The sequence below is a fragment of the Pinus tabuliformis genome, chromosome 2_2, assembly GCF_031772625.1.
Source record: "Pinus tabuliformis cultivar Carrire ecotype Pingquan chromosome 2_2, CPIR1, whole genome shotgun sequence".
NCBI lineage: Eukaryota > Viridiplantae > Streptophyta > Pinopsida > Pinales > Pinaceae > Pinus > Pinus tabuliformis.
In genome coordinates, this window is record NC_142300.1 from 198,843,858 (window position 1) to 198,868,429 (window position 24,572).

Genomic DNA, 24,572 nt, shown 5'->3' on the forward strand with positions numbered 1-24,572 from the left:
GTATGAAGATTTGAATTCGCATGTTTGTATGTATGCTGAGAATAAACATTGAGCTCTGTATTCTGTCTATGGAAACCCAATTTCTTCCTTCCTAAATGGATAGCCGAGTTCTAGGTAGCAACAGCCTTAAAGCCACGGAATTGGTGCTAATTGATAGTTGAAATCCCTTCTCAAATTTCAGGGAAGAAATCCATAAACAGCATTCCCTTGTTTGATCAGAGCATAAAACAGGGGAATCTCACCATGCCAGGAGGGTTTATCAGGAAAGAACCTTCGAATCCCAGCAAGATGTGTGACAATCCAGAGGTGGTAGACCTCTTCACCCGAGCCAATTGGATGCCCTTTTGTGACAAAATTCAGGGTCATGAAGATGAGATAATGGAGGGATTCTTAATGTCCCTAAAACCTAAATCAAAGACACAGGCCACAGTGAATTTTAGGGGTTTGACCCTAGAAGTTACCACTGAGATCATCAGTTGTGTTACTGGTCTCCCATTAGGGCTCCCTTGGAGCAAAGAAGAAAGGTCATTGGGCCAGGCAGCCAAGAAAGCATTCTTCTTGCCTGAGGAACATCTTGTAGAAGACAAGAATGGGGTCTAGAGAACCAGCTTACCTCCTCTTTGGGGCGAAGTCAGTTTCCAAATCATCAAATACATTACCTATGAAGGGAGGTTCAGCATTGTCTATGGCTATCATTTCAGGTTATTGAATGAACTAAGACATGGAATGGATTTACCTCCAGAAGAGAAGTTGAGCATCCACTATTTTCTTCTGCAGTTATTAAGTGAATGTGGCACAAAATTGAAAGAAGGGACATTGGATCAATTAGCCCATCATGGGCTCATAAAACTTTTAGTGGAAGATGCCCTCCACACCTACACTATCCCCCTCTCTTAGGAAATTTTTTGAAACATGTCCAAAGATGAAAATATTAGAATTCTGGCCGAGGAGATCACCTCATCCAGAAGTGAAGAAGGGGAACACACTGAAGCAGGGGAGAAAACCAGTGGTAAAGAAACACAGGACAAACAAGCACAAGCAGGACAAAAAGAGAAAGAGGGAAAGGGCCAAATTGCTGAGCCTAAAACAGAGCAAGGCACAACAGCACAAACACCAAGGGAAAAGAGACTGCAGAGGAGAGCAGAGAAGGCAGAAACATCCCAAGTAAAGGCTGGCACAGCCACAACAGTCACACCAAAACAAAAGGCAAAGACAGATCCTGAAATGGCTGCAATACAGGCAGAAACAGTTGACACAGAGGCTTCTACAGGAAGCATGGAAACAAAACAAAAAAGAGGGAAATCACCGGAAATATTGGCAAGAGAGGCAGCAGTTGTGCTGACCGCCTTAAAAACACCTCCAAAACAAAAAAGGAAGTGAAAGAGGAAAACCTCCATGTACTTTAAAGCAAGAAGGAGCACACGAATCAAACTAGGGAGACCCCAGCCACAGTCAAAGGAGCCAATTATCATTGAGGACACAACCCCTAAACCAAAGGAAGGGTCTCCTTCAAAGATTTCCTTCACCTATGAGCGAGGAAATCCAGAAACTTCCAGCTAGAGAGAAAGACTGAAGACAATGGACTCAAAGACAGTTCTACAAGAAGCTGAGAAAGCTCTATAGGAAACTCGGGCTAAGCTAAAAGAGACCGAGAAATTGGAGGAAAAGGTGGCCAAACAACCACAGGAAGAAGAAAGGACAGAGGAAATATTGGAACCAAGCCCTCAGCCCAGTTTGGGCACATACTATAACCTTTTAGAAGCTGGGAAAATAAGTCCCCAGAAATTTTCGGTGCCACTATTCTTTGCACTAGAAGAAGAATGAATTAGGACTCACACTTAGATGAGGATCGCCAAGTCCAAGGGTGTGGCAAACATAGGCCCCCTAGAAGAACAACTCAGGGAGTCAAGGAAATAATTGGCCATGGTGAAGCATGTGGAAAGCATTCAGAGGGCCAAACTACAGGAAGAGAACGAGTTCCTGAAATAGCAGCTACAGCTACAGGGAATCCATAAGGAAGGCAGGCCCTCCATTCTAGGAGAACAGCAGCAATGGGAAAAGCCCCCAACAAACAAAAAAACCTTGGATGAACAACAAGGAAAGGATGGGCTGCAAGCTGAGATCGAGGCACTAACAAAACAGCTACAGGAGAAGGAGTTGCAGGCAGCAGAGGAGATACAGTCTCTAAGGCAACAGGTACATGAGAAGGAAGCCCAACTGGCCTGCATGGCTAGCTGGGAAATAGAGGCCGTACAGTGTAGGCAGCCTGCCAATTCATACGCTTTGTACCTTAAAGATCAATGGTTGCAGTTCCAGATTAACACCTTGGCCCAAAGGGGCACTACTCCATTTCAAAACTACCATCAATTCATGGTTTTATGTGACAATAGCTCATCAAAGGACAAGGCTAAATTATCAGAGTTTTATTTACACAACTTAGCCCTCCCAAACATGAATTTGTGGGATCCCAACACTGTGGTAGGAGATGTGCAACTTATGGCCATGGCCTCTTGGTTGAATCATGAGGAAAAAATGGCAGCAAAGGTCTGAGATATTATGAACAGGGAACTCAGTGAACCACTAATGATCAGAGCAGAGCCGGAGGATCCCTCAGCATTGATAAGTGCCCACTAGCACTTGGCCAACAACCCTCAAGAGTTACCAGATTACATTGAACGACAAGCTCAAGCAATTGCCCACTTTGAGGACATGGAGAGACTATTGGGGGATAACTACCTTCATGCTTGCACAAGGAGGTGGAATGCACTGCCCCACAGTTTGAAGATAAGAGAATACCACTCTCCAACCAGGATGAGGGAGGCCTTGGCAAGGGTACCCCTCTATAAACAGTCAATGCAAAATCTGCAGGCCAATTGGATCGGCCTAAAATTTAGTCCTCCCTTGCTTTTGGGATTGCTGGAAGGAGTTAAGGAAGAAGAGGAAAACAGGCAGTGGGAGGAAGTGGAAAGAAAAGCAGGATTTCATGACCGGGAAGAAGACATCACCTCGGAGGCCTAGGACATGAGAGAGGTGGTCAGAGCTATCAAGGATGATGAGCTAGACTAGTTGCTCAGAGGATGAGCAACCCATTTAGCAGGGGGGTGATGATGAGCCCCAAAAATGGGTAACTTATTGGACTCATTTTTCCTATCGTTCTTCATCAATCCACCATTTTTCATAGTTTATGCATGTTTTTTGAGTATATTTATGTTAGTTGAACGAATGAGAATAGTCACTTGACCAAGAAGGCTAACACGTGGTTATTGTAGGTTTTTGGACAAATTTTGGACCAAGGCCAAGCATTTATGAGCCAGATGACAGCCAAGCATGAAGGAACAAGGGTGAGGATTCATAGGAAGGGTATCTACTGCACTAAATGGCCCCTTCCTCGAATTCTCCACCCTTAGCTCGGATTTCAGTAGGCCACCGAAAAGGATTCCCAAGGGTAGCCGAGCAGTTTTGTGTAAAGTGATTGATCACTAGCAGTTCGAGTAGCAAAGCCCCTCGAGTTAAGGAGGGCTATTGGAGACCCTCATAGTGCATAAATAGGAATTCTTCCAGCCTTCGTAGGTTACTTTTTGAGCTGTTTTATTTTGCACTATAATGTTGCTAGTTTCTCAGCTCATTTTGTAGTTTCTGTTGTACAACTTTCTTTGTGACATGGTTATTTTTTAATAATGGAAAGAAATTTCAGTTGGCATCAGTTTTGAGCTTTTTCTTAGGAGCCTGTAGCTCTTGGGGTTGGGCCCAACCCAAGTGCCAAGGCTTCCTTCGTGTACTGTTATATGTTTTGAATGTCTTTATCAAATAATTTATGTTAAGTAGATTACAGTTTTGCTTGGTTACCTAGGTCATTTTTTATGATTAAAAAGGATTTCCATGTTCAGATTGATTTGATAAGTTAATAACAGAGAAGATCCTCATAAAAATGCCATCAAGCACCCCTGATCTCACCTCTTCCTCTATGGGACCATGAGTTGAAACCAAGGTGTCCTTGTCCCCACCAAAAACATTGTCTTTGCTTTATCATGCAATTGTTAGTGTTAAATTCTCATTTGCAGAAGTTGATACCAGTTGTGGTCACATGCTCAGGTTCATGATTGCTTAGTTTGCATAGCTATTTCACATGATTTCGTTGCAAATAAACTTCTGTTCATTTCCTTTGCTGATATTTAGGTCAGATTAGGTTAAAGTATCTAGGTCTTTGGTTTTCCGAGTCTTTGTTTGAATAGTTTGGAAAATAACTTGTAGAGCACCTGTGATACTTGTTTGCCTACCCCTACTCCACCAATACTGCCTACTTCATCCTCCAACTCTGATTCTTGCCTCACATTTGCTACGTTTCCTCACGTTGACCTAATTTCCATATTTTTGTGCAACATTGCTCTAACCCTCCTTAAACAAATCCAGCCATCCTTATCACTCACCTACTTCGTTCGCCAAGTCCTAGACCTCCTCACATTCTTATCTCACCTCCATACCCACTTCTTCACTTTTTTTCCACCATCATCCCTTCAAAATTCCCTTTCGGAACATCCTATAGAAGCCACAGAACATCCTGTAAAACCCTTGCAGACTTCCTGTAGAAGCTCATGAAAGCGGTTTTTTGAGACTCGAGCACTGTGAAACTCTTTTGAAGGGTGATAGGGACCCCTTAGGCCCTCTTCTAACCTTCCCAACCTCCTGCAAGTGCCTACTCCATTTCCTTTCACCAATCAACCTCTGCACAGAAAAAATAGTCAAAGCACATGCATAATAGCTCTGTGAAATTACTCAAAAATGAAAAAAGATGTTTTCTTCATATTTCTCTTCAAAAGTAGCTTAGTCACATACATTTTACCTTTCTAGAAGTCAATGGCATCCATTTTTGTAGCTTTCATCCTTTTACTTGCACCAGTAGGGTTAGTCGGTAAAACTAGGGTTTGCTAGGGTTTGCATTTCCTTTTAGCTTTTTGCTTCTTTTTGCAAGTAGATTAGCCTCCTTTGAGTTAGCTTTCATCCATCATATTTAAAAGCTTCTTCTAAGAGCTCATAGAAGTTTGCTTAAGCTCCTAGCAAACTTGTGCCAGCTGATCAAGTGACAGCCGAGGCAAGAGCTAGTACTTGTGCATATAGCACCGTCGCTTCCAAGTTTGTTACGAACTACTGGGTTGATAAAAGTAAAGAAGGGAGCCCTAGGAGTTGCAGCATTATTGCTGCAATACTAGAGCCCACTAGGAACTAGTGGGTGTACATGGATGTATTGTATGACTGGAATTTACACTTCTTAATAAAACAAAGCCAGCACATTTTCATGCATATGTTGTTATTATAGTTGGATTATTCCAATTGTTGTAGCAATGAATGTTTTTTAACTTACGTATTTGTTTATGAACTATTTTGTATGCAATTGTATGAATATTGTTGCAGATGTGTTGTTGGTTTAACCATCACTTTGGATTTCCAGCTATCTTCCTTTCCAGCTTGTGATGTATCTTCGCTCATGTGTTCCCTTTCCACCCAAGTTCTATTACAGGTTGACAATGGGTGCACTCATCTCAACCCACATGTGTTAGAACCTCTCATATGCCTTCCTTGACTCACTACAGTTGTCACACCCTTGCTACCAAGAGAGTTATCTTACTTGCCTCTGTGCTAAATCGCAATCAAGGCATTACCATACGACCCACTGATGAGAATCCTACACCAAACGGTCTGAGGTCCAATTGGGACTTCTTAACGGAGAGATCCCCTTGACATGTTGGTAGGTCTAGCACCGTCAACATTTATGGCACTAGAAGGAGGGCCAGATGACAAGTTGTGCCCTCTCATATAGTTTTGAACCCTTCCATACCTTTCATGGATTCTTGCACTCTTCTCCCTCTGCAATGTTTTTCGAATCATGATGATGTCACCATCACAGAGGAGTTTTTCGATCTCTTGTCCACTTACACATATGATGGTGAAGGCAAAGTGGCATGTCCTGGGTACTTACATGAATTTCTTTCCATGCTTCATGAGGAAGATGGGTGTTCTGATGAACATGCTAGCTTGCTGCTTGCATACACACTTCGTGAATCTCCACGTTGATGGTTGCTCAGCCTACCGGCTGACAGCATGAACTCACTTGAGAACTTCTGTGATCTCACTAAAGACATTTTCTATCATTTTGATCCAGACCATCTTGACTGAAAACTGTTACAGCAATGGAAGGCTCCGCATGAATCGATCATGTATTTTTGGCAGTGCTTCCATGACTTGCAGTTTCAAGCTTTGAGGAGCCAGATGAAATTTTCCTATCTTTGGGACTAGTTCGAATATTGCCTTAAGAAATATGCCCATCCTAAGAAGAATCTTGAAACTAAGCCTCGCTCAACATTCTTCAGTGGGGGAGCTGCGCAATCTCATGTGGATGCGGTCACTGTCTCGACTGACTTTCCGCCTTCCCATCATTCAACAGCTCCACCACTGTCGAGTGATGTTGAGGATCATGCTCACACACTTATTCAGCTTTCACATCCTCCCAACATCACTTCACTCAATTTTCGTGCAGATTTGGTTGTGAGTTCTTCAAGTTCTCATATGCATTATGTTCTACGACCTCCATCTTTGCACTTGGGTGTCCCTTCGGATGATTTTGTCTTGTGTTCTTCCATTCTGAACTCTTCACTTGTTGTGAATGAGGAACAAGCCATTGACAGAGTTGGTGTTGCACAACCAACATGCATTGTCATTCATGAAAAGTATGAGTGGGAGCTTGAGCATCAACACTCGGAAAAGGATGACTCCCTTCTGTCTGAGCCCCCTCCGTTCTTTCCTAACATCTTTGGTGAACCTGCCATCCATGATTTTGCATGTGTGCCTTCATCCACAGATGCACCCATTGTTGATCACTCGCAGGACTCACTAGATGTTGGTCCATCATTCAGAAATAGAGAGAATAAGTTATTCATTGGAAATCCACTTGATCTTTCATATGTATTTTCTAGAAACATAGACGATGAGTTTGTTCACTTTTCACCTACCCCTGTGTTTGATTCATCTGATCATGAGGATGTCGATGAATTCGTTGATTTTTCTGATCTTGGTGGTCGTGATCCATTCATTCCCATATTTGATCACGATCATGACTCTATCACAGTTGATCTTTCGAAGCCATCGGTTTATGATGATCTATCTAATGATGAAGTTGAAAAACCCAAGCTTTTCGAGACACTTCATCCTGAGTTGATGGTTATGTCAAGTCCTCGCTCTCTTGGGGTTAGTCTCACTTCCAATCATGAAACTGTTCAATCACCTCAGGCTCTTCATCACTCATCTGTATGCATTGAAGATCAATCTCACAAATAGATCATACTTCCTCCACTCGACCTACACGATCTCATCGCTCATGCATTGGAGGAATCTTACATTGCAAGCACTAGTGCATGACGCAAGTTATCTTTGTTTCTTTCATTTGCTTGCATGTCACAATAAAGAGTGTGCTTATGCTTCAAAGTTGCACGCAGTATCACACAGCACTATGATAAGTCCACGGACTGCTCATCATGCACTTGTACTCACTTATGTCTAGTGGGCACTGTCAAACACGACGTGTGGTTGTCTTCATTGTTATATCTTTCTTGCTTATTGGTTCGCAAAACTGGGTTGCTCGCGGACCAAGCCTCCACCAACATGGGTCAACCAATACGCCGGTGGCTGCATTGGAAATATCACTTCACTTGATCAGGCCCATGCACCATTAGTGTAGGAGTAGGAGTATTGTTTGCTTTCAGTTGTTTTCTTGCATGCTTTTTTTCTTACATGCTTTGTTTGTTTGTTTATCTACTTGCTTGTTTTCTTACTTGCTTTTCTTTCGCTTTTGCTTTTGATCTTACTTTTCTTTGTTGTTTGTTAGTTCGCTTGTTTCATTCGTAGGTTAGTTTTGCATGAAACCATGTATGACTCTTGAAACAAGCTAGGTGAAGTACAAGATGGCTTGTATAGCTATCACTACTTGGTTATCTGTCATCTTGTCTTTGTATGAAGAACTTGTTACTTTTATTACATGATACGTCGAAGGAAAATATGTGTTGTTCGAAGTGAACTTTGGTGAAAACATAACGCTTGCACGCTAATTGGTGTCACCTCCTCTACTCTGTGTTTTTTTGGTTAACCCTTGTCAGCTCAGTCAAGTAGAGTAAGGTGAGGGGGAAAACTTTAACAGGAACGTCAGAGATATAATAAACTGCTTCTCTACTGGAACAACTTCTTTTGCTCTCAATAAGTCAGGAACCCTCTTCTGCCTCTGAAATGAATAAGTGTTATGCACAGTTGAAAAAATGAAAAATTAAAAAAATTAAAAGTCAAAAAATTAAAAATTAAAAATGAATAAGGCAAAAGAAGAGAAAGGCTTACTGCGTAGGGAGGTGATGCAAGTAACTCCACCGGGGTACTGACTAGGCACGCTGGTAGCGGATCCATGCTTGTGTTTCTATGTGACTCCACCGGGGTACTGTTCAGGCCTGCTGACAGTAGAGCAACACCATAGATGAAACTAAGACTCTGACGACTATAATGCTTGTGCATCAATATACACCTCAACCCCAATTTAAACAAATGTGTTTCCTTGGCTTGGAATGTGTGTCAATCGACCAAGAAATTGGTAGATACTACATCTTACAATCAAGCTAATGTGAAACCAAGATGAGTTGACAACTAAAAAATACTTCCAGAGGTGTTAGACTTTCTTTTCATGAACAAGGTCCATTCAGAGATTTGTATTTCTACCATTATGTCGCCAAGTGTTCTAGCGGCTACAACCACCCCCCAAAATTTTTCCTTAGCTTCGTTTTGGAGCCTCCCTACCAACTTTTCACAACAGCTTTTCTTGCTTCGTAAAGTTCACAAGCTTCAGTGTTTTTCTTGCACAAAGGTAGCTTGTTGATCATAGCTTGATACACTCCCCTCACAGGTTAATCACCGGACTTGATCTAGTTGTTGGCTGAGCAGCTCCCCCAAGAAATTGTGCATTTCTGGAGGGAAACCAGCCTTCCATCCAGAAATTAAGCAATCTTGTTTGGCAGCCTGTTCGGCTCTAGAATTGCACAATTCTGCCAATCACCACTCACAGTGAAAATTACGCAATTTTCCCCAGCAGGGCTGCTCAGCCAATAATTTACGCAAATCTGGGCAGCAGCCAGCTGCTCTACCCATAAATTTTGCAAATCTGTTGGACACCTAATCCTAAAGGGTTAGTGTGGAAGTCGAATGGACAAAAGGAGTCCAAGAGACCTTGGGATCTGAATCCCAAGAGTCACGTATTGTACTATAAATGTGTATCTTATGTTAATAAAAAATGAACTGAATGATTTATCTTTCCTATTGTTTTGCTGTCCATGTGTGTTTAACATGGTATCAGAGCCATGATGTGTGGCCTGTGTAGTTTTGTGCAACTGGTCTGAACACTGGCCTTTGTCATTCTGACTTGAGCACTGTCCTCAATGCCTCTGTTCTCTGAAGGATTAATTTGGTGAATGATTACTTGGTCCAGAGCGGAAGGCAGAACATACCACCGGAACCCCACAAATTGCCACATGTATGTATTTTATTCCGGCTGTAGATGGAGCTGGAAGCGGTGTGAGCGAAACCCAGTCCGTCATCTCAGCAACTCCACAGAATTGACCACTTGCATTAACCGAGAAGAATAGAAAGATTGGACATAAACCAGGCTTTTCCTGAGCTTCTCGATAGGCAGCATCCAATTTTTTGTTCCCATTTGGAGTACTGGCCCAGACGCCATATTTGATGCTTTTATGAATATTGTCTTCACTGTAGGATTTAATGATAAAGAATTTTGCATCTTTATATTTAGTGACAAATTCAGGACTATTATATTGTTCTCTGTCTACAGTTACATTATAAGCTTCATTGTTTCCGTTGGAAATTAAAATTTGCTCCTCGACTTGAAGTGGATCTCCCAGTGATGTTGGTAGGTTCCTAAACCTTGTTCGTGGCCCTCTATTTTGCTCACTGAATACATCAATCGTCCCAATGCAATCACAGAGGGAATCATTACGTCTTCCTCTTGGTTTACTCTTGTCCACAACAACCCATGTCCTTCCATTTGTCCCATAACTAGGACTCAACCTTCCAGAGTTGTTACTATGTCGATATATTTTATTAGGTGAGTATACCCTGTTAAAAGTTGGAGCAGTTGCAATGCCAGATAGCGGTCTTGGTTTCTGGACCCCCATTACGTGAGATGCACGGTGAATATTTTGCCCAAAGGATCCTAGAGACTGAGCTTGCTGAGAAATAACAGCAGGAACAGAAGCGAGACCCAGTCCGTCATCCGCGGTAACATGTCTCCCCAATTTTACTTGTTGATATCCAAGTGATTGGAGGTTGGGGAAGCGTACTCCAGGCAAAAGGAAGAAAAGGATTCCACACCGAAAGCATGAAACGTTCATTGCCACGCGTGCAATCGTAAAAGATGGATGGTTCAGAGGAGAGGATACCACGGTTGTAAAGACACTCATAACCTAATCTGTACTGCTCAGAAAACGCTTCTGCGCCACTGTGTATTCTCTTCGGTTTTTTGATAACGCTCAGAAAACGCTTGCTAATGGATGCAGCATAGCTCGACATGTCTATGTATAGAAAACGCTTCTGCGCCACTGTGTATTCTCTTCGGTTTTTTGATAACGCTCAGAAAACGCTTCTGCGCCACTGTGTATTCTCTTCGGTTTTTTTATAACGCTCAAAAAACGCTTCTACGCCACTGTGTATTCTCTTCGGTTTTTTGATAACGCTCAGAAAACGCTTCTGCGCCACTGTGTATTCTCTTCGGTTTTTGATAACGCTCAGAAAACGCTTGCTAATGGATGCAGCATAGCTCGACATGTCTATGTATAGGTAAATGCTATAGTGTTTACAACTTTTGTTTCAACCGGAAGAGAAGTTGAAGTGTTGGCTCGAAGACAAGTGCAACAGAGTTGCCAAGCGAAGCGAAACTCTCTGTAAGGGCTATTCCAGTCACAATGCATCCATGTTGTCTACCGCCATTAAAAAGCAGGGTCGTGTATTTTAATAGAAAAGATCAGTAAAGTCCACCGCCAGCGCCATTAAGAGGAAGGGATCAAGAAGATCATGTCCAGCACGCGGACCTTGCTCGTGCTAGACCAGTGACCCCTTCATCTTTGCACAGAATCCACTGCGTCCAAGTCCAGCGACCATCGAAGAAGATATTCCGAGACTCAATGGTATCAAAAAGTAAGCAAATGAATGCCCTTGAGCAAAAATAAATGCAGGAAAAGGGGATCGATACAGCTGGTTGGATGGCGTGCCATGTCCATGGAAAGGAAGAATACGATTCTCATTAAAGTCCATAGAAAACGTCATGCATCTCAAATCCCAAGTTTCAGGCATTTCGGTCTTGGCCGTCTAAAGGAAGCTCAAAAACTTCGAATTACACGGTGAAACTTGAAGGATGCTAGAAAAGATAAAATCCTTGGTCGAAACTCTGAACTTTTGCTAGGATCAGTTCAGGAAGCCGCCCATTTTAATAGATGAGGCCTCTTTCCGAGAGGTCCTTCAACATTTGGCGCCGTCTGTGGGAAACGAAACAGATGAGGAGGTGCTTCAACACAAGCCATGTGATGACTGCAAACAGAGAAATGCATAGAATTGGGTATAATTGGTAATCCATAATAATCTGGGAAACCAATATGGATAATTTCGTATCATAAATCAATTCGACCATGGTAAGGAACATTTCGAAGGTTCAGTCTACTCGAAGGTCAGTGTAGGCAGATGTCGAGAAATATGTCGGCAGATGGCTAAAAATCCTCTTGTTCGCAGTCTAGGCAGATGTCAATAAATCCTCTGGGCAAACCTCAATAAAACTTTGATAAATCTTATTGCAGAGCTCAAGAAATCCTCTAGTTTGTTCGTCCCTACCGCAGCAAAGATGACTGTTGCTTTCATTTGCTAAGATTCCTGGTTTGTTTCACAAGGACTCAATCTGCACAGTGATTTTACAGCGTAATCGAGGTGTACATATTGTTTTGGATTGAAGGAAAGGAGGAACATATCTATTGTATCTGTGTCAGAAGGACTTTGAGCCTCTCATTCTTGTTGTTTATTATTCTTGGATTTATTATTGAAGGAAGAGGTCAAGCTACCCTTATGTATATTCGTGGAGTTTGAGTCGTATCTCCATTGCTGGTATTCGTGGATTTTTTATTCTTTTTGCATTCCGAAGCTTCCAGAAGGAATATAGAGTTTCAAATAATCTCTGGTTGATTTTTCTCTTTAAGTTATAGGGTTTTCTTGTGCAACTTGAAGATATTTAGCAGCGTACATTTTTTTCTGTGGGATTTGGAGGATTTTTAAGGTGTAGAAAAATGGCTAAGCTTGAAAGAACATTAGAGTTATTGAGAACTCTAATCATGTCCACTGCTAACAGCACAGTCAAAATTAACAAAGCCTCTCTTTCAGACATTCAAACATGTCTGCAATATGCACAAGAAAAGATAGAGTTTTTGCAGCTTGAATCACAATTGCAACAAGAAGAATTAAAACGAAGGAGTCATTCTGAACCTGTTTCTATTCAGAACAATGAAGCAGACTCCCATAAACAGCAAGTCAATATTGTTCAAGTTCGTTCAGATCCAGTACCCAATAAAGCAGCAGTTGTACATGCAGATGCAGAAACTCAGTCTGCACTTCCCAAGCCCATCATCAGACCTTGGGAACAGCTTGTCCACAACAAGCACAGAACTGGTCTTGGATATGACAAGAACTTGTCCTTTCATATTCCAGACTATGCCAAGCCCATTCAGTTTCAGAGTGCTGGATTCATTTATGACAGTTCACCTGCTCCTCATGACATTTCAACTCCAGCTGTTCCAGATTCTACTCCTCTTCCACAGCAACAACAACAACAAAAACAACAGATTGTGAAATGCCAACACTGTGACCGAGTTGGCCATCTGAAAGATCACTATTTTGATCTTCATCCATGTAAGCACTGTCATAAAACCAGCCATTCTTCACACAGATGCTTCAGAAATAAACATCCTGCAAGAGCAAAGATTCATCTTGGATGGATCGCTTCTTGGCAATGGGCATCAACAGCCAAGAAGATATTCCAAACACATGTCAGAACTTGTTCCAGAATATTGAACAGTCTTGCAGTTGAGTTTTCTCCATCTTCTCACCTTTTACCTGACAGGGGGGGAAATGATGGTCATCTACAAGCTTCAAAGCCACATCAAGCGAGCCTGAGCCACAACCTGCCACACCAGTTTCAGAGTTGTAGCCAGAGACAAGATGCCTGAACATGCCTTCAGTTGGCAATCTGGGACACTTCCTCTAGCAGAATACTCTAGCTTCTTTCCAGTTTTGGAAGAGTTCCAGGAATCGGAGAGTTGTTGGTCATCCTTAAACCATCACAGATTGAGAACACTTTCTCTAGCAGAAGACTCCAGCTTCTTGCCAGTTTTGGAAGAGTTCCAGGAATCGCATTAAGCATTCCAGAGTTGTTGGTCATCCTTAAACCATCACAGATTGAGAACACTTCCTCTAGCAGAAGACACTAGTTTCTTGCCAGTTTTGGAAGAGTTCCAGGAACTGCACTAAGCGTTCCAATGTTGGTGGTCATCCTTAAACCACCGCCCTTTTTACCAACATTTCATAGAGCACATTCAGCCTAGTGCTGCCATGCATTTTTTGCACATTTTGTATTACTGCTCTCTTCTTGGACTCATACATAACCCTTCGGATTAAGGGGGGGAATGTTGGACACCTAATCCTAAAGGGTTAGTGTGGAAGTCGAATGGACAAAAGGAGTCCAAGAGACCTTGGGATCTGAATCCCAAGAGTCACGTATTGTACTATAAATGTGTATCTTATGTTAATAAAAAATGAACTGAATGATTTATCTTTCCTATTGTTTTGCTGTCCATGTGTGTTTAACAAAATCTCCTGGCAGCAAGCCAAGCTCTCAGCCAGAAATGTGCATTTTCTCCCAGCAGTTAAGCAGTCTCTTGCATGTGCAGTTGAGTTGACCGGTTCCCTCCGGGACCAAGCAAAACAGACTTGCATGCATGGTCTTCTTCTCCCAAGGCAGCATGCAAAGGCATCCCTTGTTTTAGGGATCTATGTTTAGCAGTTGGAGGTTACATGTAAGGATCATTTCAGAATCCTCCCAACAAGTGTCGTTTTCCCTAGATTTGTAGCATGCCTGTCACAACCTCGATCTTATAAAAAATCATTAATCGAACGCTACAGAGCTCATTACTCACATCAACCTTGTAGCTCTGACATCCCACATCACATCTAGGAGAAATCGGCACATTCAGCTCAATTGTTTTGGGGTAAGCCCATTTTACATGCCTTGTGTTGCATTTCTGTCTTTTTTCATGTTTTCGCTTATGTGAGTACTATTTGCTTGATTTCTTTGAATTATTGTTGTCATTTACATGTATACTAGATTTTCCTAGCATTGTTTCATTTTTCATTGCTATCCCACTACTGTCACATGCATGACACTGTTTTTCATGAACAATCGTCGATTCGACAACTAGCCTCACCCACATGCATGTTGATCTGTTTACTGAATCTTCCATTCAATGTTTGCATGCATGATCAATAACTTCTGCTATCACTCATTGTCACCATGCATTCACTTCAACATTTGCTTTCAGTTGCTCATCGACGAGTCTAGGCAGCCTTGACCGGACTCTGCCTCACCAAGACAACATTGTACAATCCTGAGAGGGAAGGATTTTCCTTCCTCTCCAGAAATGTGCATTTATTCCCAGCAGTTGTTCCCTGGGCCTACTTTTCACAATCCTGAGGGACAGTGACTACTGGCCCAGAAAATTAAGCAATGCAGTCACTGAGCCTGCTGTCATTACCAACTAAAATTGTACATTGTGTAATTCCAGTAGTCAATAGTCAGGCTGGATTGTGCATTGTGTAATTCCAACAGTCAGTTAACCTCTCAACAACCCAAACTGTGCCTTGCACATTCTTGGCAGTCAGTCTCCCGACCTCCTGGCCGAAATTGTGCAACCTTCATGATCATTCACCCAGGTATGTTGCAAGTCATTTCTCAAGTTCATTTTGGTTTTCGACTGACAGATTGCTTGCCATGAGTTTTGCCATGTCTCCAGGTATTGTAGGTGTTCATCTACCTCTCAGAAATACAAGTACAACGGTTCCCAGGAGAGCAGAGACAAAGACATCATTCAGAGCACACTTGGGGATGCAGTCAATCAAGTGTTTATGGACTTTCCTACCCACGAAGACATCAAATTTTTCATAGACAAGGACATCAAGATATGACAATAGCAACATCATAGCGAGCAGCATCATGAATAGTAGCTGAAGGAAACATACCAAATGCAACGAATGCAAGAGGAGGGTTGTTAACAACACGGAGGCAGAGCAAAGTTGCAAGCTCAAGTAGATCCATTGATGATGAAAGCAACTTTGGAGACTCAAACTATGAGGTGATGGCGCAACATGAAGATCGCATGAAGACAGAGAATGGAACAAAGAATGAGTTGTATGTATTGAAACAAAAAATCAAGGAATAATATGAAGCTACATAGACAAGCAAATGAGTTGCATCAGGAACAGGAACAACAGCAGTCACAACATGCACTCACGGATGAAACTTCGCATGTACAATTTAAAGATCCATCCCAGCAGCTGACAAGGAGAAGACATGGTGAGCAGTGTTGTTGATCACATGCAAGGGATTCAACAACATGCATGTCATTGTGTGCACGCATGCAATCCAACCCATTCAGCACTCTTACCAAGGCGAAGACAAGAAGCAAATCAAATTGGAGCTGAACATGTACTTTGGCAAGTTGATGTGCATGACCACCAGCACACACTTGAAAATCAGCACGGACATTATGCATCAGTGTGTTTCCAATTCAGCTGCATCCAAGAAGATCTTGCGCATGTTAGCAAACAAGTTGGATGAAGGAGCCAAACCAATGCACCGGTTGCAACGGAGGCAGGAGTTCACTTCAGTAAGATGTCACCATGGGGTGCATGCACACCATCACGGACGACCAAGCTTGGCATCAGCTCACCCCTTCGCCATCACAAGCATGTCGAAGAGTTGGTCTCATCACAATGGACCAAGTGTTAGTGATGTCTTTCATGGCTTGCTCAAGCCATGTTGTCTCACATGAGTACATGTGCATTTTAATGTAACGTCATGTCAAGTGTAAGTAAAGTGTCAATAGTTGGATGTAACAGTCATAGAGTAGGTGAAGAGTCATGAGGGTAGTTGACTTGTCACAAAGGGGAATGTAAAGGGTCACCACAACATTTCTATAAATAGAACCTCATAACTCATTATAAAGGCTTTTTGTCAACCAAGCTTCGACAGGGCTATCTTAGATAAATCTTGGACAATATTGTAACGAACCTTGGCTTCTCCACTGCGCAAACCTAGTACATATCTTTGGAGGAGCAGGTGGATGTGACTGTAATGTTCCACTATTGGAACTAGCATGTGTACATGGATGTATTGTATGACTGGAACTTACACTTCTTAATAAAATAGAGCCAACACGTTTTCATGCATATGTTGTTATTGTAGTTGGACTATTCCGGTTATTGTAGAAATGTATGTTGTTTAACTTACGTAGTTGTGTATGAGCTATTTTGTATGCAATTGTATGAATCTTGTTACAGATGTGATGTTGGTTTAACCATCACTTTGGATTTCCATCTATCTTGCTTTCCAGCTTGTGATGTATCTTCGCTCGTGTGTTCCCTTTCCATCCAAGTACTATTACAGGTTTCCAAGGGGCGCACTCATCTCAACCCACATGTGTTAGAACCTCTCATGCACCTTGCTTGACTCACTGCAGCTATCACACCCTTGCTACCAACAGAGTTATCTTACTTGCCTCTGTGCAAAATCACAATCAAGGCATTACCATACGACCCACTATTGGGACTCCTACACCAAACAGTCTGAGGTCTAATTGGGAATTCTTACCGGGGAGATCCCCATGACATGTTGGTGGGTCTCTCACCTCAGAAGGTGTCATCAAGGAAACTTGCCACTATAGGTACCATCAATCTACATCCTTGGTATCAATCCAACTAGATATAGATACCATTTAGGCCTCCATACCAACAGACCAACCCTCAGGGATCCATGTATCATCTATTGAGAAATGGCAACAAGAAATTCCAGTTTAATTTTTCCTTGAATTAAACTGAGAATTAAATCAAATTCTGTTCTTATATGTGGGTCTTTAGGTGGTAATCTCCGATTTGAAGTTTGATATTTTCGTAGCAGCCTTCACATTTCATTGTCCCCCCATTAGCAATCTGGACCTGGAAATTAGAGACTGCCCTAACAAAACAATGAACAGCTTCGGCGACTCTCTGATGGATAAATTTATGAGTGCTACCACTATCAATCAATACTACCACAGGGGCGATGTTTAATAAAACCTTTGATTTTGAGAGTTTAGGGCATAGAAATGCCTTCCAAAGCATGTAGCGAGATAATTGGTTCTTTTGGCATAGCTGGGAGCTCATTGTCCTATTGGGTGTCCTCATCTTCCTCCTCTAGTCCCTCAAGAGGTGGGGCTTCCTCAGATGAGCTATGATGAGTAACATCAATTTGAAAGAATTTGGGTTCCTTGCATTTATGCCCCGGGGAGTATTTGTCATAATAGTAGTAACACAATCCTTGTTTTCTTCTTTCATCCATTTCTACGAGGGACACTTTTTGAACCTTAAGTGTTTGGGTAGTGCCTTGAGCCTGGGTGGGGTGTCACTTGGCTATGAAATTTGGATGAGGCGACTGGGCAGATAAAGCACGTTCCACTTCGATAGCCTTTTTTCAAGCGTCCATCCATGTGGGTGGGTGTTGCATCCGGACATGGGCTTGGATGGCTTCTTTGAGACCACTTATAAAACATTCCAAGTAGAATTCATCTCCCAGACCTTCTGTGTAGATGGCCAATGTCTCAAAGGCTGCAATGTAGTCTTTTATTGTGCCTGTCTTTCAGAGCTTAGTAAGATGACCCAAAAAATTAGACTCGCGGTCAAAGTGGTCACAAATGGATTTTGAGAACACCTGCCAAGTAATTTTCCTGGGATAGCATTTTCGATGCCGCCGCCACCATTGCCATCTCTCTTGGTCCAAGTAAAGGCCTCCCACACGTAGTTTAGTTTCATCATCTATGATATCATTCAGAGTGAAATATTGGTCCATTTGTGCTACCCATATTGCCATATTAGAGCCATCAAATTTGTACATGTCCAGCTTGGGTAGTTGAGGGTGGGAATGTTGGTGATTTCCATGGAAGTGAATATGATGGCTAGATTCACCTTCAAGGTCTTCATTAAACCCATGTGCCTCTGATTACAACCCCAACTTGCCACTTGTGAATGTGTCCATGAAATGTTGCATCTGGTCCTCTAGGCTCTTGAAAGAAGCAAACTATTTTTCAACGCTCTCGATGTTCTCGTTGGCCATGGCTTGAGCTCTGGTTTCTACCATACACAGATCCTAGTCAATTGTCGTCACTTTGAAAAAAATTGGGACCACCCAGAAATTGACACTGACAAGTGAATGGTACCACCTTGATCAGGTCGTCGTCCTGATTCTTATGGGTTAAGTCTCTTATAAGCGTCTCCGAATGGAATTTTACTCCCCGCTTATCAATACTGCAATGTCCAATTTCCATAAAACTTAATCCTGCCCAATCTTTCAGGGCACTAACTAAGGAGGATCAACCGTACCCTTAGCCGTACTACCCAACTACTCTATCATATGCGCGAGTAATCTCCCCGAGTATTGTTTTTGATGTACTGTAGCATCAAGATTGCCAATGGTTTATCTAAGGCGAGGTTTCAGGTGAGCTTAGAGGGCTTCCGATATACCCAGAGGGTACGTGGAAGACAGTCCGTGCGTAGTTTTGTCTAATGCACTACTACTCGAAGGGGTACCCACAAGGGTTACAAGGGAGTCCAACAAGCGTGACCACCTCTTGTATTTCCTGCATGCATGCCTCCCTAAATCCACAAGTTTATGCACTCAACGACAGATCTTGTGGTTTAAAGACGTTGGAACACATCTCTAGCCTAAAAAAAATTATGCTAAAAATGGAGGTACCATCGGCCTTGGAAAGCACTCTGATACCACTTGTTAAGATCTTGACCTGTGAGAAGATACCAAAATACCAAATATACGAAGAAATACAACCCAAAACACAAAACAAAATGAGAAAGACAGCAAGTATTTTATTATTCAGAGATGAAAGCAATGTTCACTTGCCTCTTCGAGGGGGAAACCTCCAACAGAGCATAGCTCGATTACAAAATAAGACATGATACTCCTCAATGGGGAGTCTCTATCCTTTATATAGGATTCATACATGCAATACCATGGGTTAATACCATGGTTCTCTCAATACCATCTATCTAATACCATGGCCAGTTTGCAACTAACTATGGTCCCTTTCTTTAAATGTAGGTCAACCACTTACAATTATTAATACGGGCTTTATTGACTCTTTAACTAACTATAACTATGACTCGACCCAATTACATAAATAAAGGGGTTAGGGTTGGACCCTAACAGACTTTTGTGATCCATATTGTAGATAATGTCTTTCAGATTAATCACATTCTTAGGATTTGGTCGACATTTCAAACCAAATAATGTGGTTCATCCTCAGGACAAGGCGAAAAAATCATATAATCTTCATGAATAAATAGTAAGGATGCATCATTGCCCAGGGTTAGCCAATGAAAGCTAGCCGTTGAGAATACGCGCAAACACTGGAACTAATGATGCATCCCTGCATCTTTTGAGAAACGTAAGATCAGATTTCTTCTTAGCCACTTGTAGTCGAGCTCATTCAAATTGACGAACCTTGTCAGCCATTTCCCTTCCGTGTAGGGTAATAATGTTAGATATGAGACTTTTGTGATCCATATTGTAGATAAATGTCTTTTGGATTAATAACATTCTTAGGATTTGGTCGACGTTTCAAACCAACTAATGTGGTTCATCCTCAGGACAAGGTGAAAAAATCATACAATCTTCATGAATAAATAGTAAGGATGCATCATTGCCCAGGTCAATCGATAAAAACTATCCATTGGAAACTAGCCATTGAAAACTAGCTGTTGAGAATACACGCAACACTGGAACTAATGATGCATCCCTACATCTTTTAAGAAACATAAGATTAGATTTCTTCTTAGCCACTTGTAGTCAAGCTCGTTCAAATTGACGAGTCTTATCAACCATTTCCCTTCCGTGTAGGGTAATAGTGTTAGATCTGAGACTTTTGTGATCCATATTGTAGATAAATGTCCTTCAGATTAATCACATTCTTAGGATTTGGTCGATGTTTCGAACCAACTAATGTGGTTCATACTCAGGAAAAGGTGAAAAACCCATATAATCTTCATGAATAAATAGTAATAATGCATCATTACCCAGGGTCAGCCAATGAAAACTAGTCGTTGAAAACTAGCCATTGAAAATACGCACAAACACTAGAACTAATGATGCATCCCTACATCTTTTTAGAAAGGTAAGATCAGATTTCTTCTTAGCCACTTGTAGTCACGCTGATTCAAATTGATGAGCGTTATCGACCATTTCTCTTTCGTGTAGGGTAATAATGTTATATCTGAGGCTTTTTGATCCATATTGTAGATAAATGTCTTTTGGGTTAATCACATTCTTAGGATTTGGTCGACGTTTCGAACCAACTAATGTGGTTCATCCTTAGGAAAAGGTGAAAAAATCATATAATCTTCATGAATAAATAGTAAGGATGCATCATTGCCTAGGGTCAGCCGATGAAAACTAGCAGTTGAAAATTAGTCGTTGAGAATACGCACAAACAGTGCAACTAATGATGCATCCCTACATCTTTTGAGAAACGTAAGATCATATTTCTTCTTAGCCACTTGTAGTCGAGCTCATTCAAATTGACAAGCCTTATCAGCCATTTCCCTTCTGTGTAGGGTAATAATGTTAGATTTAAGACTTTTGTGATCCATATTGTAGATAAATGTATTTTGAATTAATCAAATTCTTAGGATTTGGTCGTCATTTCGAACCAACTAATGTGGTTCATTCTCAGGACAAAGTGAAAAAATCATATAATCTTCATGAATAAATAGTAAGGATGCATCATTGCTCAGGATCAGCCATTGGAAACTAGCCATTGAGAATACACGCAAACACTGGAACTAATGATGCATCCCTACATATTTTGAAAAATGTAAGATCATATTTCTTCTTAGCCACTTGTAGTCGAACTCGTTCAAATTGACGAGCCTTATCAGCCATTTCCCTTCTGTGTAGGGTAATAATGTTATATCTGAGACTATCTAACATTATTACCCTACACATAAGGGAAATGGATGATAAGGCTCGTCAATTTGAATGAGCTTGACTACAAGTGGCTAAGAAGAAATCTGATCTTACGTTTCACAAAAGATGTAGGGATGCATCATTAGTTCCAGTGTTTGCGTGTATTCTCAACGACTAGTTTTTATCTGCTGACCCGGGGCAATTATGCATCCTTACTATTTATTCATGAAGATTATATGATTTTCTCACCTTGTCCTAAGGATGAACCACATTAGTTGGTTTGAAATGTCGACCAAATCCTAAGAATGTGATTTATTCGAAAGACATTTATCTACAATATGGATCACAAAAGTCTTAGATCTAACATTATTACCCTACACAAAAGGGAAATGGCTAATAAGGATCATCAATTTGAACGATCTCGACTACAAGTGGCTAAGAAGAAATCTGATCTTACGTTTCTCCAAAGATGTAGGGATGCATCATTAGTTCCAGTGTATGCACGTATTCTCAACAGCTAGTTTTCAAAGGCTAGTTTCCAACGGCTAATTTTCATCGACTAACCCTAGTCAATGATGCATCCTTTCTATTTATTCATGAAGATTATATTATTTTTTCACCTTGTCCTGAGGATGAACCAAATTAGTTGGTTTGAAACGTCGACCAAATCCTAAGAATGTGATTAATTTGAAAGACATTTATCTACAATATGGATCACAAAAGTCTCAGATCTAACATTATTACCCTACATGGAAGGGAAATGGTTGATAAGGCTCATCAATTTGAATGATCTCGACTACATGTGGCTAAGTAGAAATCCGATCTTACGTTTCTCAAAAGACGTAAGGATGCATCATTAGTTCCAGTGCTTGTGCGTATTCTCAACGGCTAGTTTTTAACGTCTAATTTCCAACAACTAGTTTTCATCGGCTGACCTTGGGCAATGATGCATCCTTACTGTTTATTCATGAATACTATATGATTTTTTCACCTTGTCCTAAGGATGAACCGCATTAGTTGGTTCAAAACGTCGACCAAATACTAAGAATGTGATTAATCTGAAACACGTTTATCTACAATATGAAGGTTACAAACCCTAGAACCAAGAAAATGAGATTTCAAAACCCTAATAATATTTGGTTTAGACCTTATATGGACAAAAACAATTATACTTACCTCAAGGACTACTTTCCTTAGTCCTCCATGATCACAATAAGTCTGATGCGATGATCTACTTCTTCCTAAGATGTCCAGTTCAAGGACTGCGTTTTAGAAGTGATTTATTTTCAAACATGTTTCCTTCAATTTGAATATGGATGCAATATGTCTCCTCTAAATCTTTTCACTTGAACTATAGTCCATTGTAGTTTCATCTATAAATTTTAGATCATTGTTGAGTCATCTAGATCAAGGTGTCTTCTATTGCTTTGTATTATTCTCATAACATGCCTCAGGATTATTTCTAGTCGAGATTATATTGTCATGTTCAAGATTTTTCATTGTTATACTTTTGCAACATAAAATTCACATTGGATGTTATAGTAGCGACTCCCATCACATATTCACATCATATAGAAAGGATTCTTATCACACCATCTGCAATTATTGGATAAAATCCTTAGGATTTTGAATCCTTATGATAGAACTTCATGATAGAGCTTCGGATCCCTTCATTACTATTATAACTTGTATTGACTTGCAACAGTATACTGTAACATATTTTCATCTTCGAATTTCTTTTTATCCTCAGAACTGTATTAGACCTCCTTATATATTGAATTTGTTATAACTCCTTTCAGTGATTCAGCCATATTTCCTTTCTCTACAATTTCAGCCTAATTGTTGTAGAGACCGCCTTGCATCTTGTGTAAATTATTGTTATGTACCAATCTCCCTTCTCATTTGGATCGTAATGTATTCCATAGTTAACAAGGAGCTCATATCACTAGTACTTATTGAAGTAGCCTAGAATTCGTATTGTGTCTAGCTAGTCAACCAAAATTGCTTCAAAATTCTAGAAGATCCTTTGAATTGATTTAGAGATGTGCTAATGATGAGACCCAAAGATGTTCACACTACCTTCTTTTCCTTATTCATCATAGCTCTAATACCATGTTAGAAAATCATAAAGGCGGAAAGATGTTCTTATCTTGATAATTACTTGTGATTTATTTGTATTTCTTATTTTCTTCTTTAATGCCTTTTTATCATCAAGCAACTATCAAAACATTAACATGAAGATCAAGGACACAAAATGTAGGCTCTGAGCCAGGGAAAACCCCCTCTCTAGGGGAAAACCCAAAATTCTCTTCTCTTCTTCAAGAACCAAATCAAATGAGATAACCAAGACCCTTTGACCAAGACAAAGACCTCCTCCAATCCACTAAGTCAGCCTCCCATGAAGACAAGTCAAACTTCCAAAATCAAGTCAAGGAAAACATCTTAAATTAAGTCAACTAAGGTCTTGGCCCTCTCTTCCACTTCTGCAATTTTCGGTCTATGATCTCAATCATGTACCTTCGGCCCTGCAATACTTCAATATTTAGTTCACTTGCACGTTTGGTAGAAAGACAAAAAATCTAGCTTCTCTTTGATTAGAAAAGTGTCTCCTCTTCTTTGATATGATCTTCCTTCTCTTTTTGGCTATTCGCACTCTCTTCTTTTACTTGGAACTGCAGATCAAATTCCTTACTTGAATTCCTTCCATACTAGGTCGAATGCATTGCTATATATAGTGGTTTGTGTTGAGAAATATATGGGTAGCTTAATTAGGTGATTTCTCTTACTTTGATAATTGTTTGTAATGTTCTTTTACTTAAATTGATGTAATTGTAATTAGATTCTTCTTTCACTTGATTATTAGTGTTCTTATCATCAAACAACTACCAAACTATGAAGATCAATGAGACAAAAGGACACAAAATATAGGTTGCTAGCCAAGGCCAAAACCTCTCCTCTTGAGAGGAAAACCCACACGAACTATTCTCTTCTTATAGAATCTTTAAATGATGAATTCTGAGGCCTAAGACCCTTGACAAAGACTCCTCCAAGACCGAGTCAAACCTCTTCTTGATGAACTTGTTTTTCACAAATTCAACCTAAGTCAAACTTGCCTTCTAGCAGTTGCAACTTCTCCTTCGACCAAAAATTCAGACCTGCAACTTTCGACTTGACTGCAGAAACTCTCATTTTGAATGTTTGAAAAAATATGGTGAAA

General features: G+C 40.8%; 1 protein-coding gene across 1 annotated transcript; it reads right to left on the reverse strand.

Moving 5' to 3' along the window:
* Nucleotides 1-9,482: 9,482 nt before the first annotated feature.
* LOC149192060 (YTH domain-containing protein ECT2-like) lies at nucleotides 9,483-10,499 on the reverse strand. Its single transcript, XM_089406824.1, has one exon. The coding sequence runs from the start codon at nucleotides 10,497-10,499 to the stop codon at nucleotides 9,483-9,485; it is 1,017 nt and encodes a 338-aa protein (XP_089262950.1).
* Between the last annotated feature and the right edge of the window lie 14,073 nt (nucleotides 10,500-24,572).

Excerpts from the sequence above, each read along its gene's own strand:
- LOC149192060 (XM_089406824.1), bottom strand. The coding sequence starts at position 10,499 with ATGAGTGTCTTTACAACCGTGGTATCCTCTCCTCTGAACCATCCATCT.